Raw genomic sequence first — 16510 nt, 5'->3', positions numbered from 1 at the left:
ACTGCCTGACTTCAGACAGTTGTGTGAAAACAAACACAAGAACTTCTGTAGATAAACAGAGACAACAGACTACTTCATGAAGTTGTGCATTCATTCAATAAATAATCTGCTGTGGATAAAGTGATAAGATGCACATGGCCCTGCCTTCATGGAACTTACAGTCTACTGGGGCAGACAGGCATTAAAAGCAATTACAATAAAATGTAACAAATATAAATGTGATACAGCCACACAATGGAGTATCACCCAGCCATAAAAAGGAACACACTGATACGTACTAAGACATGAATGAACCTTGAAACATTGTGGTAAGTGAAAGGAGCCAGTCAAAAAGATCACATATTGTATGATTCCATTTATATGAGGTATCTAGAATATGCAAATCTAAAGAGTTAGAAAAGTAGGTTAGTGGTTTCTTAGGACTGGGAGTGAGGGAACAGGGAGGTGATAACTAAAGAGTATGAGGTTTCTTTTTGAATTCATGAAAATGTTCTAAAATCAACTGTGGTGATGACGGTCACACAAATCTGTGAATATACCAAAAGCCACTTTCAATAGGTAAATTTTACAATATGTAAATTAGTCCTCAAAAAAGATGTTTTTAAATAATAAAATAAATGTTGTCAGAGTAAGTACAAGAAACTGTGTACACAGAACCTAGTTCATCAGTCAGGGAAGGCCTTTAGGAGAAAGTAACAAGCTCTGAAGAATGAATAGGAACTAGCTAAGTGAAAAGGATATATAGGGTAGGGTGGGGGCATCTAACAAAGTATATGGCATGGATGAAAATTTGGGAATGAAGGAAAGTCTACCAGTGGAAATTGTATAGTACATCTGGAATGTAGAATAAAGGTAGCAGTGATAAGGCTGTAGAAGTAAAAAGGGGCCAAATCATATAGAGCTTTGGGTCAACGAGAAGCCATTCAAGGGTTTTAAGACAGGAGTGACAGGGTAAGATTTGCAGCTGTTGGTTTCTATGGCAGAAATGAATGCAGAACTCCATTCACTAGTGCTCTGGGACTCTCGCTGATGAAGTAACAAAGCAAGATGCTATTATGTACAATGACAATATAGAGCAATCAGTATAAAGAACTTTAACAGCAAGTAAATGAATGAGAGAGTGAATATAGGTAAAGGTTACTGCCAACATGAAAATGTGTTTCTGACAATATAACACAGCATGGTGGTTTTAAGTTTAAACTTTTGAATCAGACTCTGGTTTAAGTCCCAGATTTGCTTCTTATTAGGTGTATAATCTTGGGTACTTAGCCACTCCCACCCAAGTTCCCTTGTTTATAAAATGGAAAACATATCTACTCCATAGGGTTGCTGTGAGCTAAAAGATAGACTATAGTGTGTGGCACATAATAAGCATTCACTAAATGCTAGCTATTACTCTATTATTGTACGTTCTATCTCCTGTTAGCCAACCTTCTTGAAAGAGTATTTTACACTTGTCTATTTACCCTTGATTCCTATGTGTTTACCTGTCTCTATTAGAATTAAAGTGTCATGACAAAGGCCAAAACTTTTCTGTTCACCAAACTAGAACAGCACCTGGCACATAAGACTTAAACATTTTTGTACTGGATGAATGAATAAACACACTCCTCATGCACATCAATCTAGCTTTTGCAAACATCATTCCAGCAAACCTCCTCTAGAAAATATCAAATCCAACAGATAGTTTGTAGTCCTTATATTGGACCTCTCTATTCCAGTTGGCATTAAATAACTACTCATCTCTTCTTCAAACTCATTACTCCCTTGGCTTCCATGGCTCTTCTAAGTTTCCTCATATCTTTTGACTGTTATCTTTCGGTGTCTCTCCTAGGTTTCCCACCTGCCAACCCTTAGCAATTGGTATTCCTCAGAGTTATTTCCTTGGCCCTCCCTTTCTCTCTCTCTATACCAGCGATTGTCAAGTGGAAGGGTAAGCATGTCAGAAATAGCAAAGAGGGGCTTTTACCAAACTCTACTTCCCAAAGTCTGAGAATCATTTCCTCTGTGAATCACTATTAATGGAAGGAATGCATAATACTCTAGTGTGCTAGAAAAGCAAAAATGATGTGAACTCCTCTACGTTCTCTCCTTGGTCTCTCCCTCCACAGTTATGTAACACCTGTACACTACTGATTCCCCAGGCTCCTATCTATATCCCTAAACTCTCCCCTGAGTTAAGACTAAGGTCTCCAAATATATCCACTGCATGTTCCTCATGCACTTCAAACTAAGTATCCAAAACTGTACTGTCTCCCCCCGCCCACCCCGCCCAAAAAAACCTGTTTTTCCTGTGATAACTGTGTCAATGGGAATCACCACATAGTCACCAAAACAAAGAACTGGGAACTTACCTCTGACACTTCCTTTCTCCCACACCTCTCCACACCTAGTCAAGCAAATCCTATTGACTTTATCAACTAAATTATTCTCAACTCTATCCTATCTTCTGCATCCCCACTACAGTGCTCAAATTCAGGCTTTATTGCCTCTATCTTAGATTACTAACAGCTTTCTAATCAGCTTCCCTATCTCAAAGTGTAGTATCCAGAGTCTCAGTATTGCCTGAGAACTGGTTAGAAACACAAATTCTCAAGTCCCTATTCAAGACCTGCTGAGTCAGAATCTGGTGATGGGCCCCAGCCATCTGCATTTGAATAAGCCCTCCAGGTGATTCCGAGGCAAGTTAATGCCTTAAGAACCACTGCTCCAGGCTTACCCCTTAGATAAATGGCTTTTCAACCTTAGGTGAACACTGCAAACACCTGAGGACTTTTAAAAATACTTTCAACCTAGGTCCCTTACCCCCATAAGTTCTGAGTTCATTGGTCTACAGTAGACACAGGAGCTGTGAAAGTTTCCCCAGGTGGCTCCAATGCACCTGAGAACCACTGTCTTACAAACCCAAAGTGATCTAAAATATAAATCTGACCTGATTAAGATATTTCAATAGCTCCCCATCAAGTTAAAAAAAAAAACCCAAGTACCTCAGCATAGCATTCAATATCCTTTATAACCTATTTAACCCCTTAGCCATCAACATAAGAAAGGCACTACAGTGTAGAAGTTAAGAATGTTAGTTTGAAGCCAAATGGTCTGAGCTGAAACCCCACTAGCTGCAAAATTTGGGGCAGGTTAGTTAATCTCTAGTGCTTTAGTATCTACCACATGGGGTAATGATGAGGATTAAGTGAATGAATACATGTAAGTCTCATTAGGACAGTTTCTGATACAAAGTAAAAGCACTCAACACATGTGAGTTATTCAAGATGCCACCATCTACAGAGAGCCTATCCTAAACTTCCAAATTAGACTAGAATTTCCTTCCATAGGTCCCTGAGTTTATCAGGTTTACCAGGCTGTGCTGATTATCTGTTTGTACACCTGCAGTATACTGTAATTTCTCTGTATCTACTAAAATGGTTCCTGTTAGATAATAAATGGTTGTTAAACTAAACTGACAGCACAGAGAAACCATATGGAAATGTCATATTTTGGCCCCAAATTTGCTTTTTGTAGAAGGATGATCACCAGTGATTACACAACACATTTATGATATTCAGTTTCCTACAAACATAGCATCGCAGAAACTTTCAAAGGCAAAGTGTAAGCAACAGCACAATACTGAACTGAAATGGAGTACCAGATTTTCTATTACAGGGTCTCTGTCTTACCTGAAGCAGGTAAATGTGGGATATCTTAAGTCCCTTCTATCTGTCAATAATTCTACATGGTGCTATCAATAAAAGTATCCTGCAGTCTCAAGTATTCAAACTGGAATGATAATATTAAGGACCACTGCATATCAGCAGATTGCCAAGGAGACAGCTTTTATAACCAGAACTTATTCTGAGAGGCTATTAAAAATATACATAATGATTCTTCCATCTTCAAAATGATACATAGCAACCAAGAATAAGGACTGAAAGAATGCCTGAGACATCTAAGAAAATCAAAAATGCAAACCAAGCCTACAGCGTGCATACCTTTAAAATACCATCCAAAGTACCCTTGTAAAGGTCCACATGTCCCACGATTGCCCTCTGGTTCATCATGCGAGTTCGAACCACATCAACTGGATTGGAAGCCAGAGCACCAGCCAAGCCGCATGTAAAGCTGGAACTAAAAATGAAAACTTTAAGATAAACCACCTCACTTCCAACCTTGACTAAACAGAAATTACGCCAAACATAAATTCGTAACTGTATGATGAGTCAGACTCATCAGATAAAACTTGGCACTTGCCCTTTCATTACAATCTAAAGAGAGAGGAAATGTGTTCTAAAGAAATATCATTCAAAAGGTATCCCTGTGGGGCACTTGGCTGGCTCAGTCCATAGAGCATGTGACTCTTGATCTCAGGTAGTAAGTTCAAGCCCCATACTGAGTGTAGAGATTACTTAAAAATAAAATCCTTTAAAAAGTATTATGCCCTTCACTTTTCAATCCAAAACTTAGCCTTTGGTAGGGGGCGGGGGGGGTGCAATTTAGAAGTCTAGCAGGATCTCTAAGCAGAAACTAACACACATCATCTATTAGATATATAAGTTTTCATACCACAACATCATATACCAAATGCGGTATACTTTGAGCGGTAAAGTATCATAAAAGTTCCAATATGAAGAGAATGTAGGATAAGGCTAGCAACAGTCTTTAGCCCAAAACTGTAGTTTTGTTTCACAGGCCCTATAAATTTTCACTTTTTTCTGATTCTCATGGAGAAAAGTTTGCTTTCTGATCCAAACTTAACCAAAGAAAATAACAGATAAAATTAGATATAGAGGCTGTGTATGAACAAATGCAAATCCTAGACATCTGATAGGCTGTTGTATTAGACACTGCTACCAAGTACAGTGGTAGTACAGTATCTACAGTATCTACCCACAGTACAGTATCTACCCACAGCATCTAGGATCTCTGTACAAGTATTAGAAGGCTTGAAGTTCTGGACATAAGACAGAGAGGAGTATCTAGACCATCTGTACCCATTATTGATTCTACATGAGGACCTCAGTGAAAGATGCTTTTTGTGCTTAAAATAATGGAAATATGGAATAAGCACAGCCTATAATACTTACACAAAGTGAGTTAAAATTGTGTCTCCCATCACCCCTGACAATATTAAGTGCTTCTTTGTAATATCATAGACTGGTAACTCCACGCCCACAACAATGGCAGCCCGCTGAGCAGTTGGGACAACACCCTGCAATATGTAAGTGATATTACACACCAAAGAAATACACAGGTTAGTGACATAAATTGTAAAAAAAAGTGAACAAGGGGCACCTGGGTGGCTCAGTCTGTTAAGTGTCCAACTCTTGATTTAGGCTCAGGTCATGATCTCATGAATTGGATTGTGAGATCAAGCCCCACGTTCAGCTCTGTGCAGACAGTGCAGAGCTTGCTTGGGAGTCCCTCTCTCTCTGTCCCTCCCATGTGCACATTCTCTCTCTCTCAAAATAAACATTAAAATATGAGAGAGGAGCACCTAGATGGCTCAGTCACTAGGTATCTGACTTCGGCTCAGGTCATGATCTCGTGGTTCGTGAGTTTGAGCTCCACATTGGGTGAGCTCACGCCCCACTTCGGGTGAGCTCACGCCCCGCTTCGGGTGAGCACGAGCCCCATTCCAGGTGAGCCCTTCTCTCTCTCTGTCTCTCTCTACCCCCCCACTCTGCCCCTTGTGGGATTCTCTCTCTCTGCCTCTCGCTCACTTGAGCCCCCTCTCTCTCAAAAAAAAGTATGATTTAAAAAACAAATAAATAAAAATAAAACAGAACAAAACAGGTTGGGAGTTGCAAAGTGACATAAAAATCCAAGTCTGGGGGCACCTGGGTGGTTCAGTCAGTTAAGTGTCCGACTTCGGCTCAAGGTCATGATCTCAAGGTTCCTGAGTTCGAGCCCTGCACTGGGCTCTCTGCTGTCAGCGCAGAACTCGCTTTGGATCCTCAGGCTCCCTCCCTCTCTGCCTCTCCCCAGTTCTCATGCATACATGCTCGCTCTCTCTTTCAAAAATAAACAAACATTAAAAAAATAAAATAGGGACTCCTGGGCGGCTCAGTCGGTTGAGCATCCAACTTCGGTTTAGGTCATGATCTTGCAGTTCGTGAGTTTCAGCCCCACATGGGGCTCGCAGCTGTCAATGTGGAGCCTGTTTCTGATCATCTGTCCCTCTCTGCCCCTCCCTTGCTCATACTCTCTCTCAAAAATAAACATTTTAAAAAATAAAATGTCATTTACATTTGAAAATAACATACCACGGGGACAAGTGCTTTCTGGGATACCTGTTATAAACTGCTCATTTATAAATTCCCAAATTCAACTCATAAAGTGGAAGTGACGTAGCTGTGCTATCATCAGAAGATGTCTAATTCTGCTGGTCGGGCTGGCTGGCCCAACAGTGCCTTCCTCTCGGACACTTCCACCTGCTCAACAGTGTTAGAAGATGATCTTCAGAGAAGACTACCTTGCTGAACAGTAACGCCCCAAATTGGAGCCCATGGGCCAAATTCAGGCAACAGACATGTTGTGTGTGGCCTACACAGTGTTTCTAGAAGGCCGAATTAGCTGTCAGTGTATAAAAAACAGGACACTTCCCATAGGAATGCAGATTTTCAGCTTCTCTTGAAATCCCAAACACTTTGGCCACACTGGACTCCCATCATGCAAGACAACAATGAATAGGGTCCACACTGCTTTCCAGTTCACCAGGGTCCCCATCACTCTCTACCATGTCTCCAACTCTGACTTTCACTTGTGCTGTTATTTCTTACAATGAAGTTAGAAAATAAAATGTTTCCAGTACTCATGTGACAATTAAAGCAGGAAAATAAAACAATGACAAAGGAGACCATGTGTTTGAAGAAAAATGTAAACCTATTTCCGTGTTGAAATGAAAAAATATTCCTGTATTTTTTTTAAGTTTATTTTGAGAGAGACAAAGAGCGTGTGAGTGGGGGAGGGGTAGAGTGAGGGGGACAGAGGATCCAAAGCAGGCTCTGTGCTGACAGCAGAGAGCCTGATGCAGGGCTCAAACTCACGAACCTCAAGATCATGACCTGAGCTGAAGTCAGATGCTTAACCAACTGAGCCACCCAGGCACCCCTATTCCTATATTTTAATATGCAAATAAGACACGTCTGTGTCAAAAGAGTACATAACACAATGTACTTCACTTCTTTATCTTATATGCCTGGACGATTTAAGCAGCCTGGATCATGAAAGTAGCTATATTCCATTCCTCAAAACATTAAACATAGAATTACCATGTGATCCAGCAATCTCGCTTCTGGGTATACACACAAAAGAACTGAAATCAGAGTCTTAAAGAGATATTTTCACACCCATATTCAGAGTAGCATTATTCACAAAAGCCAAGATACAGAAACAACTTAAATGCCCATTAACAGATGAACAGATAAATAAAATGTGGTACATAGATACAATGGAGTATTGTTCAGCCTTAAAAAGGAAGGATATTCTGACAAGTGACAACATGAGTGAACGTGGAACAAATTATGCTAAGTAAAATAAGCCAGTAACAAAACACAAATACTGTATGATTCCACTTACATGAGGTATCCAGAATAGTCAAATTCATAAGAGACAGATAGAAGGATGGTCACCAGGGGGAGGGGAAAATGGGGAGTTGTTTAATGGGTACAGAGTTTCAGTTTTGCAAGAAAAAAGAAATCTAGAGACTAACTGTACAACAATGTAAATGTACTTATCACTACTGAACTGTACATTTAAAAATGTTTAAGATGCTAAGTTTTATGTTACGTGTATTTTACCACAATTAAAATTTTTAACTAAAAATAAAGTAGCTATGTTTTGACAAAAACTCCCTATTGTCATTCCTGCTTTGTCTTTCCCTTAGCATTAGTTTGTGAAAATATCTAGTTAGGTCCATTTTCTGGTTTTAAATTAGACTAATCAAGAAAGTGCACCCTGTTATCAAAAAGAAAACCTCAAGGATCATTAATGGATGCTAAGACCATTAAGTGAAAGGTTATTAAGTAACAGGATATATGCATGTTGCTAGAGTATCACCCTACAGGTTACCTGCTAATTACAAAGGGGGAAAAATTTTTATCTCTTACAATGGTGAGATCTGGTGGACATCATCTTACCAAATAATCAAACTTGGCATCATTAATTGTGGGACAAAGTAATATGTGCTTCTTGCTTTGATACAATATGAAATATACAGTGTAACCTATGAAGTTCTCTTACCAAAATGTTTAATGTGAATCTAATCAAGTCAACAAACCTAACTTCCAGTTTGAAGGAAATACAGGGGAAACATTCTATAAGAAAACTGGCCTGGTCTCATCAATAAGGAAAATTTGAATACAGACTGGATGTTAGGTATTAAGGACTTGTTAATTTTCTTAGGTGTGATAATGATATCATTATTATGTATTATTATATAGGAGAATGTCCTTATTTCTTAGGAGATGCATAACGAACTATTTAGGAGAGTACCATGATGTCTGCAACTTCAAATAAGTTAGCAAAAAAAAAAAAGAATGTGTGTGTATGTTTATCTGTGTACACACATATAAACAGATAAAGCATATATGGCCAGATGTTAACAGTCATTTAATCTGGGTATATAAGGTGTTCACTGTTCTGTTCTTTCAACTTTTCTGTATGTTTAAAATTTTTATAGGAAGTTGGGGAAAAATATGAAGGAAGAAAAAAAACACAAAGCTCTCTTCTTTAAGAGCCTATTTATTAATGGATTTCCCATTCTACTATCTGTGTATATTCTACAAGTAGTCTTATTAAGTGATTAAAATAAGATAAGGTATAGGAACAAAAACAAAAACAGGAGTAGATAGAAGACTGGAAGATTAAATGGCAAAATGTTAACAGTGATTATCTCTAGTTAATAATACTGGATTTTTTTCTTTTATAGATCTCAATATTTTTAGTACAATTTTTACTTTTTATAAGGTTAAGAAAAGCTGTTTTAGGTAATCAGAGACTATCACAAACATATAGTGCAGCATTAGTACAAAACTGGCAAAAATATGTATTGAAGAATTAAATTCACTGTGAATTTAAACAAATCAAAATGACTATCTCAAGTAATGTCATTAACTTCTCTCACACAAACATCCCCAAACATTAAGCAGAAATAAAGAAACTGGTAAGTTTTGGTCCTTTCATAGGTGATAAGAAAGTTTCTTACCTTATGTTCTGGGTTACAAAAAATTAAACAGCATAAGATGACAATTCATAATTTTATGGCTTCGTATAAGAAGTATTCTTTGCAAATTTATAGGAAAGGTGCATAAAGAGTACTTACCCTCCACAGACCCCTGGCACCTTCTTGTTGGTATATATCGATGAAGCTGCCAATCATGCTGCCTTGGAACAGACTTCCTTGAGCCTGCATTCGAATCTAAAGTAAGAAGGGGTGAACATTTTGTTTTAACAGATACCAAAATGAGAGGTTTCACTCATTTAAAATTAAGAAAACAGTATTTGGGAATTCTCAGAAATGTTACCCTGCTATTCTGATAAAATTAATGACAAACTACATATTTTAGAAGTGTAATTTGTGTAAAAGTATGTCTTATAAAAATGATTTTCATCAGGGGTGCCTGGGTGGCTCAGTTGGTTAAGTGTCAGACTTCAGCTCAGGTCATGATCTTGCGGTTTGTGAGTTCCAGCCCTGTGTTGGGCTCTGTGCTAACAGCTCAGAGCCTGGAACCTGCTTCAGATTCTGTGTCTCCCCCTCTCTCTGTCCCTCCCATGCTCATGCTCTGTCTCTCAATAATAAATAAATGTTAAAAAATTTTTTTAATTAAAAAAATGATTTTCATTAGCCTCACGTTCCTTATACTAAGTCAATCAATTCTAGAGCTGGAAGAAATTTTGGGAAAAAGAGAACAAGTACTCAGTGAGGGTAGAAAATAATTCTTCTAAAATGTGATTAGTTGGGGCAACTGGGTAGCTCAGTCGGTTAAGCGTCCAACTTTGGCTCAGGTCATTATCTCACCATTCATGAGTTCAAGACCTGCATTGAGCTCTGTGCTGACAGTACGGAGCCTGCTTTGGATTCTGTCTCCCTCTCTCTCTGCTCCATCCCAGCTTGCATGCACTCTCTCTCTCTCAAAAATAAACAAAAATTAAAAATTAAAAAAAAAGCCACATGAAAGATTTGGTACAATTCCCCCCGTGACTGCACACATAGAATCATAGCAGCCAGTCGTTAAATACTAGTGGCCCAAATGTGGGCCTGATTTTCAGGATGCACAACTCTAGGTGTCAATAAATGTCTTTGAGGGGCGCCTGGGTGGCGCAGTCGGTTAAGCGTCTGACTTCAGCCAGGTCACGATCTCGCGGTCCGTGAGTTCGAGTCCCGCGTCAGGCTCTGGGCTGATGGCTCAGAGCCTGGAGCCTGTTTCCGATTCTGTGTCTTCCTCTCTCTCTGCCCCTCCCCCGTTCATGCTCTGTCTCTCTGTGTCCCCAAAAAAATAAACATTGAAAAAAAAAATTTTTTTTTTTAATTTTTTTTTTTTAACGTTTATTTATTTTTGAGACAGAGAGAGACAGAGATGAACGGGGGAGGGTCAGAGAGAGGGAGACACAGAATCGGAAACAGGCTCCAGGCTCTGAGCCGTCAGCACAGAGCCCGACGCGGGACTCGAACTCACGGACCGCGAGATCGTGACCTGGCTGAAGTCGGACGCTTAACCGACTGCGCCACCCAGGCGCCCCGAAAAAAAAATTTTTTTAAATAAAATAAAATAAATGTCTTTGGTAAATCAGGAGACAACAGCATGTTTTTACGTGGAAAGTCAACTGCTACTACTAAGAGTTTTGAGATAAAAACCTAAACTCAGTTAAATCGGAATAGAAACTATTACAAAGATAAATTTAAAAAACTACAAATATCCTATGGTAAGTAGGAGACTTCTTTAAGGAGGTAATTTCTGAGCAGGGCTGGGACTAGGGTGAAGCAAGTAGGAGACTTCTTTAAGGAAGTGATTCCTGAGCAGGGCTGGGACTAGGGTGAGGCAAGTATGGCACTTTCCTCCAGAACCAAATGTAGGAGGGGGACTCAAAAAAACCTCAGTAATCCAAATAATAATTCAATATTTTAAGACATGAAAATGAATGCAGAAAACCCCACAATGAACCAAATATAAAGACAGAATCCAACAGGATGAGATTAGGGTGAGGAGGTGAGATGAATTATACAAAATATTGATACTTTATTCATCGTGAATAATTTGCATTCATTTTAATTTTTGAAAAATATTGCATAAAAATGTTATCTCTTGGGGCGCCTGGGTGGCTCAGTTGGTTAAGTGTCCAACTTCAGCTCAGGTCATGATCTCATGGTTCATGAGTTCGAGCCCCACATCAGGCTCTGTGCTGACAGCTCAGAGCCTGGAGCCTGCTTCAGATTCTGTGTCTCCCTCTCTCTCTGCCCCTCCCTGGCTTGAGCTCCTCTCAAAATAAAAAACATTAAAAAAAATTTTTTAAATGTTATCTCTCTTGATTACTGAGGTGGTTTTCTTTTGTGCCCCCTTCCATTTTGCATCCACAAGGAGCACCTCATTTGTCTCATCCTAGTCCTGGCCCTGTTCCTGAGCAGTCCTGAAGGATAAATTCATGAGAAAAGGGGTAAAAGGCATTACAGTCAGAGAGCTATATATACAAAGGCAAGGAAGCAACACATAGATCAAAGAAAGAGCTGTTCAAGGATATAGGCAAGAACTGAACAACCCAATTATGATTATAGATCCTATATTGGTACCATCACAGTCTAAGTTTGTGACTCACCCCACCCCCAGCGCCTTCAGCCCTACCCAGGTATAAGAAAGGAAAAGGAAGATTATAGCATGGGTCAATGGTTGTAATTGTACCAGGCAGGTCAAAGGGACAGGAAATTGAAGTGAATCACTTAGGTGATTAAATCTAGGATCCACATGGATAAGAAAGGAAGCTTTAGGGAGTTAAGTATTATTGTTCTTGAAAAGGTCAAGTGTAATTATATTGCAAATATTTTAAAGTTTTAGGATACAATCAGTTCTCTTCACAAATACTTACTCTTCAAATCAAAAGTGATAAAAATTCTGTATATATTACTCTCAATTTAACCTAGAAAGTTCATTTCATATCTTTTCTCCATCAACCATCACTGGTTTCTTTCTTGTGTGCGGTTTTTCATGTCACTCTCTTGGTTCTCAAAACTCTCTGAATTGCAATAGATCTCTCCTTCACTAACCTAACCACCTATGGTTTCAAATAAATAAAGCATATGTCCTCTTTTTTCTCATATTCCCTCTAAAATAACTCTCAAGAACTTGTGACCCTCTCACACATTATAATCATATATTTAGTGCTTTTAATTAATCCTAAGTTTAAATAAGTTAGTAACTATGTAGAAACTGTTTACCATTTTATGAGATAAAATAAGATGATGATTAATATTATAAAATGGGGGCGCCTGGGTGGCTCAGTCGGCTAAGTGTCCGACTTCGGCTCAGGTCATGATCTCGCGGTCCGTGAGTTCGAGCCCTGCGTCGCGCTCTGTGCTGACCACTCAGAGCCTGGAGCCTGTTTCGGATTCTGTGTCTCCCTCTCTCTCTGACCCTCCCCCATTCATGTTCTGTCTCTCTCTGTCTCAAAAATAAATAAACATTAAAGAAATTTAAAAAAAAATATTATAAAATGAATGTTTCATCCTGTCTTTTGATAAAATCTGAAAGAAATCCAATTATATTTTTAAAAATCAATACCACTAACCTATACTGTTCGAGTTTTGTATTCAGAATATCCCAACACAAACCAAAATATACCATTTAAAAGCCAAATCTCATCCTTAATGGAAATATAGGTAAGACAAGAAAAGACAGATGCATTATAGACTAAGGTACGTCAATTAGCTATTAAAGGAGTCTTCTCCAAAAACTATATTTTGATGTATCCCTTTGTTTGGTACCCCAGGTTACACCACTGGTCAATATACCATACTGAGATTTAAAATGGGTTGGGAGTATGCCTTTCTTTTGTAAGGTGGGAAAAGAACTATTAAAAATAAAAACACATGGGGCGCCTGGGTGGCGCAGTCGGTTAAGCATCCGACTTCAGCCAGGTCACGATCTCGCGGACTGTGAGTTCGAGCCCCGCGTCAGGCTCTGGGCTGATGGCTCAGAGCCTGGAGCCTGCTTCCGATTCTGTGTCTCCCTCTCTCTCTGCCCCTCCCCCGTTCATGCTCTGTCTCTCTCTGTCCCAAAAATAAATAAACGTTGAAAAAAAAAATTAAAAAAAAAATGAAAACACAAGTTCTTTCTCAGATCAATTTTAGGAGAATATAAATGGAAATGAGGTATCTGAAAACTGATTCCCTTAAAATTACATAGTCCTTGGAAAGAATCTTATACAGCTCTGCATACTCTAAAGACCAAAGGATCAATGCATATCATAATAAATTGACTATTATTTACTGAGCATCTACAATCTACCAAGTGTGATAGGCAGTCTACACATATTATCTCTAATCCTAAACAAACCTATGCAATAGGTACTAAATTATCTTCATTTTACAAATGAGGAAACTAAGGCTTAACACAGTTAAGTGATTTGCCAAAGGTTTTACAGCTGGCAAGTGGAGATCTGACTCAAAGTTCATGCTCTTTTCACATCACATTGCATACATCCAATGCTACCAGACCTCTCTTACCTTTAGTACATCAGTGGGGTTGGCTATAGCGGAAGATATCACTCCTGACACTACCCCACAGATCATATTAATTAGAAGAGTTTCATCTGTAAAAAGGAAAAAAAAATCTGCTTGTATTAAGTACTAGTTTCTGAGAATAAAGTACTGATCTTTCAGAGAAAGGGAACCCTGGGCAGAGAATTGACTGTGAGAAATGAACCACAAAGCTTATGAAAATTAAAAAAAAAAAACTCAAATATTTCTAGATCCCATATCATCACTGAAACATAAAAATTATAAAACATAAATCACTATTTTTTAAAGGTAGTTCTAAAGGACACTAGCACATGTCCTATTATTCTGTATAGAGCAACTGGCAATAACCCACATAAATTCAGAATATGGTATTTCTTCCTCAATCATTTCAAACACCTAAAAAAATTTTTTAAGTATTTTTCTGGAGAATCATCAACTCTAAAGACGTAGCAACAGAATTTTAAAAGGTAAAAGCTTACGGGTAACAGAAAAAAATTACTTAAATATTAATTTTGACTGGCCTTGATATCTACTGGTCTCTATTTACAGGTTTCTGTAGTTCAAATGTGAAAAACTAGTCATTTGAAATTAAATCCACTCAGCCAAAAAAAAAGAAAAAGAAAAAGAAGAAGAAGAAACAGAGCATAATATTCTAAAATGAAAATTCCATCTTCACCATGCCTTCTTACCATGGAGAGCCTACAAACAGAAACTAGGTAAACCCAAGTGAAGCATCTGTGAAAGGAAATTATTTTAGGAAGTAAATCCTTCAGAATCCTCAAAGAAGAGGCTCCAGAAAAAGTCAATTTAGGACAATCAAGTAACTCAAAGGACATTACTAATCAAAAGGCTCTCCAGCTATCCACAACCATGCAACAGCCCTGTGGTAAAATAACCATTTAGTACAATATCAGGCTAGAAATGCTACAGCAACAATAATAGAGACATAGGATAATGCTGAATGTGGGTAAGGTGGTCATAGGTACAACAGAATCTAGAATAGTCTAAAATTACTCCATCTAACAAAAGCTTATCAAAATTGGCAGCTACAGAACTGCTTATAGTTGAAGTCTTTTTGGCAATGAAGATAGCATTAATTTTCTGGACAAACTTGTCCATGTTCCCTCTGTGATGACCAGAAGCCTTCTTTTTTCTTTGATAGAAAAAGGGACAAACTTAAAGAGCAGGTCCTTCTAACTCATAGATCACTCCTGCAAGGATTAATCCCAAGTCAGTATGAACTCGCTTTGTCCTTGCAATGACTGTCATCCACTCTCAAGCATCCTATGATGAATGCTTCTTAGTAAGCATGATTTTGATAATCCCTCTGAGTATCACCCTAAAAGAGAAGAAGTCTATACTGACCTTCTAGACGTTCTACAAATAATCTCTTCAAGCTTTGGTAAATGCCAATTTTGATGGTGCCATATGATGCCTGTCTTAGCAAAGCAGGAGCAATTCTGCCAAAAAAAGAAAGAAAAAGTCAATTATACTCAATGTGCACTTGCAGATTAAACACATCTAGATAGTCTACTCATTTCCATTACTCACCTCATTCCACCCAACTACTTCAGAATATGCATTTATTCAAGCATAGTGGAACATTCACCAAGAGACAGCACATTTGGATCATAAAACAAAACTCAACTATTTTTTTTTAATTTTTTTTCAACGTTTTTTATTTATTTTTGGGACAGAGAGAGACAGAGCATGAACGGGGGAGGGGAAGAGAGAGAGGGAGACACAGAATCGGAAACAGGCTCCAGGCTCCGAGCCATCAGCCCAGAGCCCGACGCGGGGCTCGAACTCACGGACCGCGAGATCGTGACCTGGCTGAAGTCGGACGTTTAACCGACTGTGCCACCCAGGCGCCCCTCAACTATTTTTTTTAAGTTTATTCATTTATTTAGAGAGTGAGCGAGTACAGGGGAGAGGCAGAGAGAGAGGGAGAGAGAGAATCCCAAGTAGGCTCCATGCTGTCAGCACAGAGCTCGACACAGGGCTTGAACCCACAAACCATGAGATCATGACCTGAGCCAAAATTAAGAGTCAGACACCTAACCGACTGAGCCACCCAGGCACCCCAAAACTCAACAAGTTTAAAAGAATTGAAGTCATATAGAGTACGTTCTCTGACTATAATGGAATCAAACTAGAAATCAGTAAGGAAAATCCTCAAACACTTGGAAATCAAACATCACATTTCTAAATAATCCATGGTTCACAAGAAGTCTCAAAGGAAATTTTTAAAATACATAGAACTGAATAAAAATGAAAATTGAACCTGTTAAAATACATAGGGCACAGCCAAAGCAATGCTCAGAGGGAAATTTATGTCACGAAATGCTTACATTAGAAAGGAGGGAAATCCCAAATCAACATAAGTTCCTAACTCAAGAAACTAGAAAAAGAAGAGCAAAATAAACCCAAAGCAAGAAGAAGGGGAGGAAATAGTAAAGAGCATAAATTAATAAAACTGAAAACAAAAATAGAGAAAAATCCAGCTTTTTTGAAAAAAATCAATAAAATTGATAAACCTCTAGCAAGGTTCATAGTAATAAAAAGATGGAAGTCACCAATATCAGGAATGAAACAAGCAACAGCACTACAAATTCTGCAGCCATTAAAAGAATAAGGGAATACTACTATAAACGACTTTATGCTCATAAATTCAACAACTCAGAAGAAATGGACTAATTCCTCAAAAACTACAAACTACCAAAATTCAGAATGAAACAGATAAAAATATGGGAATCATTAAAAAAACATGAAATAGATCATTTGAAT

General features: G+C 38.5%; 1 protein-coding gene across 6 annotated transcripts in view; it reads right to left on the bottom strand.

Annotated features, from left to right (window-relative positions):
• Nucleotides 1-16510, bottom strand: part of SLC25A14 (solute carrier family 25 member 14) — a 50390-nt gene that overhangs the window by 23868 nt on the left and 10012 nt on the right. For all 6 annotated transcript variants that reach the window (XM_047844807.1, XM_047844802.1, XM_047844803.1 and 3 more), the window contains 5 exons: nucleotides 15089-15183; nucleotides 13709-13794; nucleotides 9317-9412; nucleotides 5079-5203; nucleotides 3987-4122 (listed from right to left, as the gene is read on the bottom strand). In XM_047844807.1, coding sequence (XP_047700763.1) covers nucleotides 3987-4122; nucleotides 5079-5203; nucleotides 9317-9412; nucleotides 13709-13794; nucleotides 15089-15183 — 538 coding nt within the window. The remainder of the gene's footprint in view (nucleotides 1-3986; nucleotides 4123-5078; nucleotides 5204-9316; nucleotides 9413-13708; nucleotides 13795-15088; nucleotides 15184-16510) is intronic.

This window comes from Prionailurus viverrinus, chromosome X, assembly GCF_022837055.1.
Source record: "Prionailurus viverrinus isolate Anna chromosome X, UM_Priviv_1.0, whole genome shotgun sequence".
In the NCBI taxonomy this organism is placed as follows: domain Eukaryota; kingdom Metazoa; phylum Chordata; class Mammalia; order Carnivora; family Felidae; genus Prionailurus; species Prionailurus viverrinus.
Note: the sequence above shows the minus strand (reverse complement) of the source record. Positions and strands in the feature narration are given on the sequence as shown.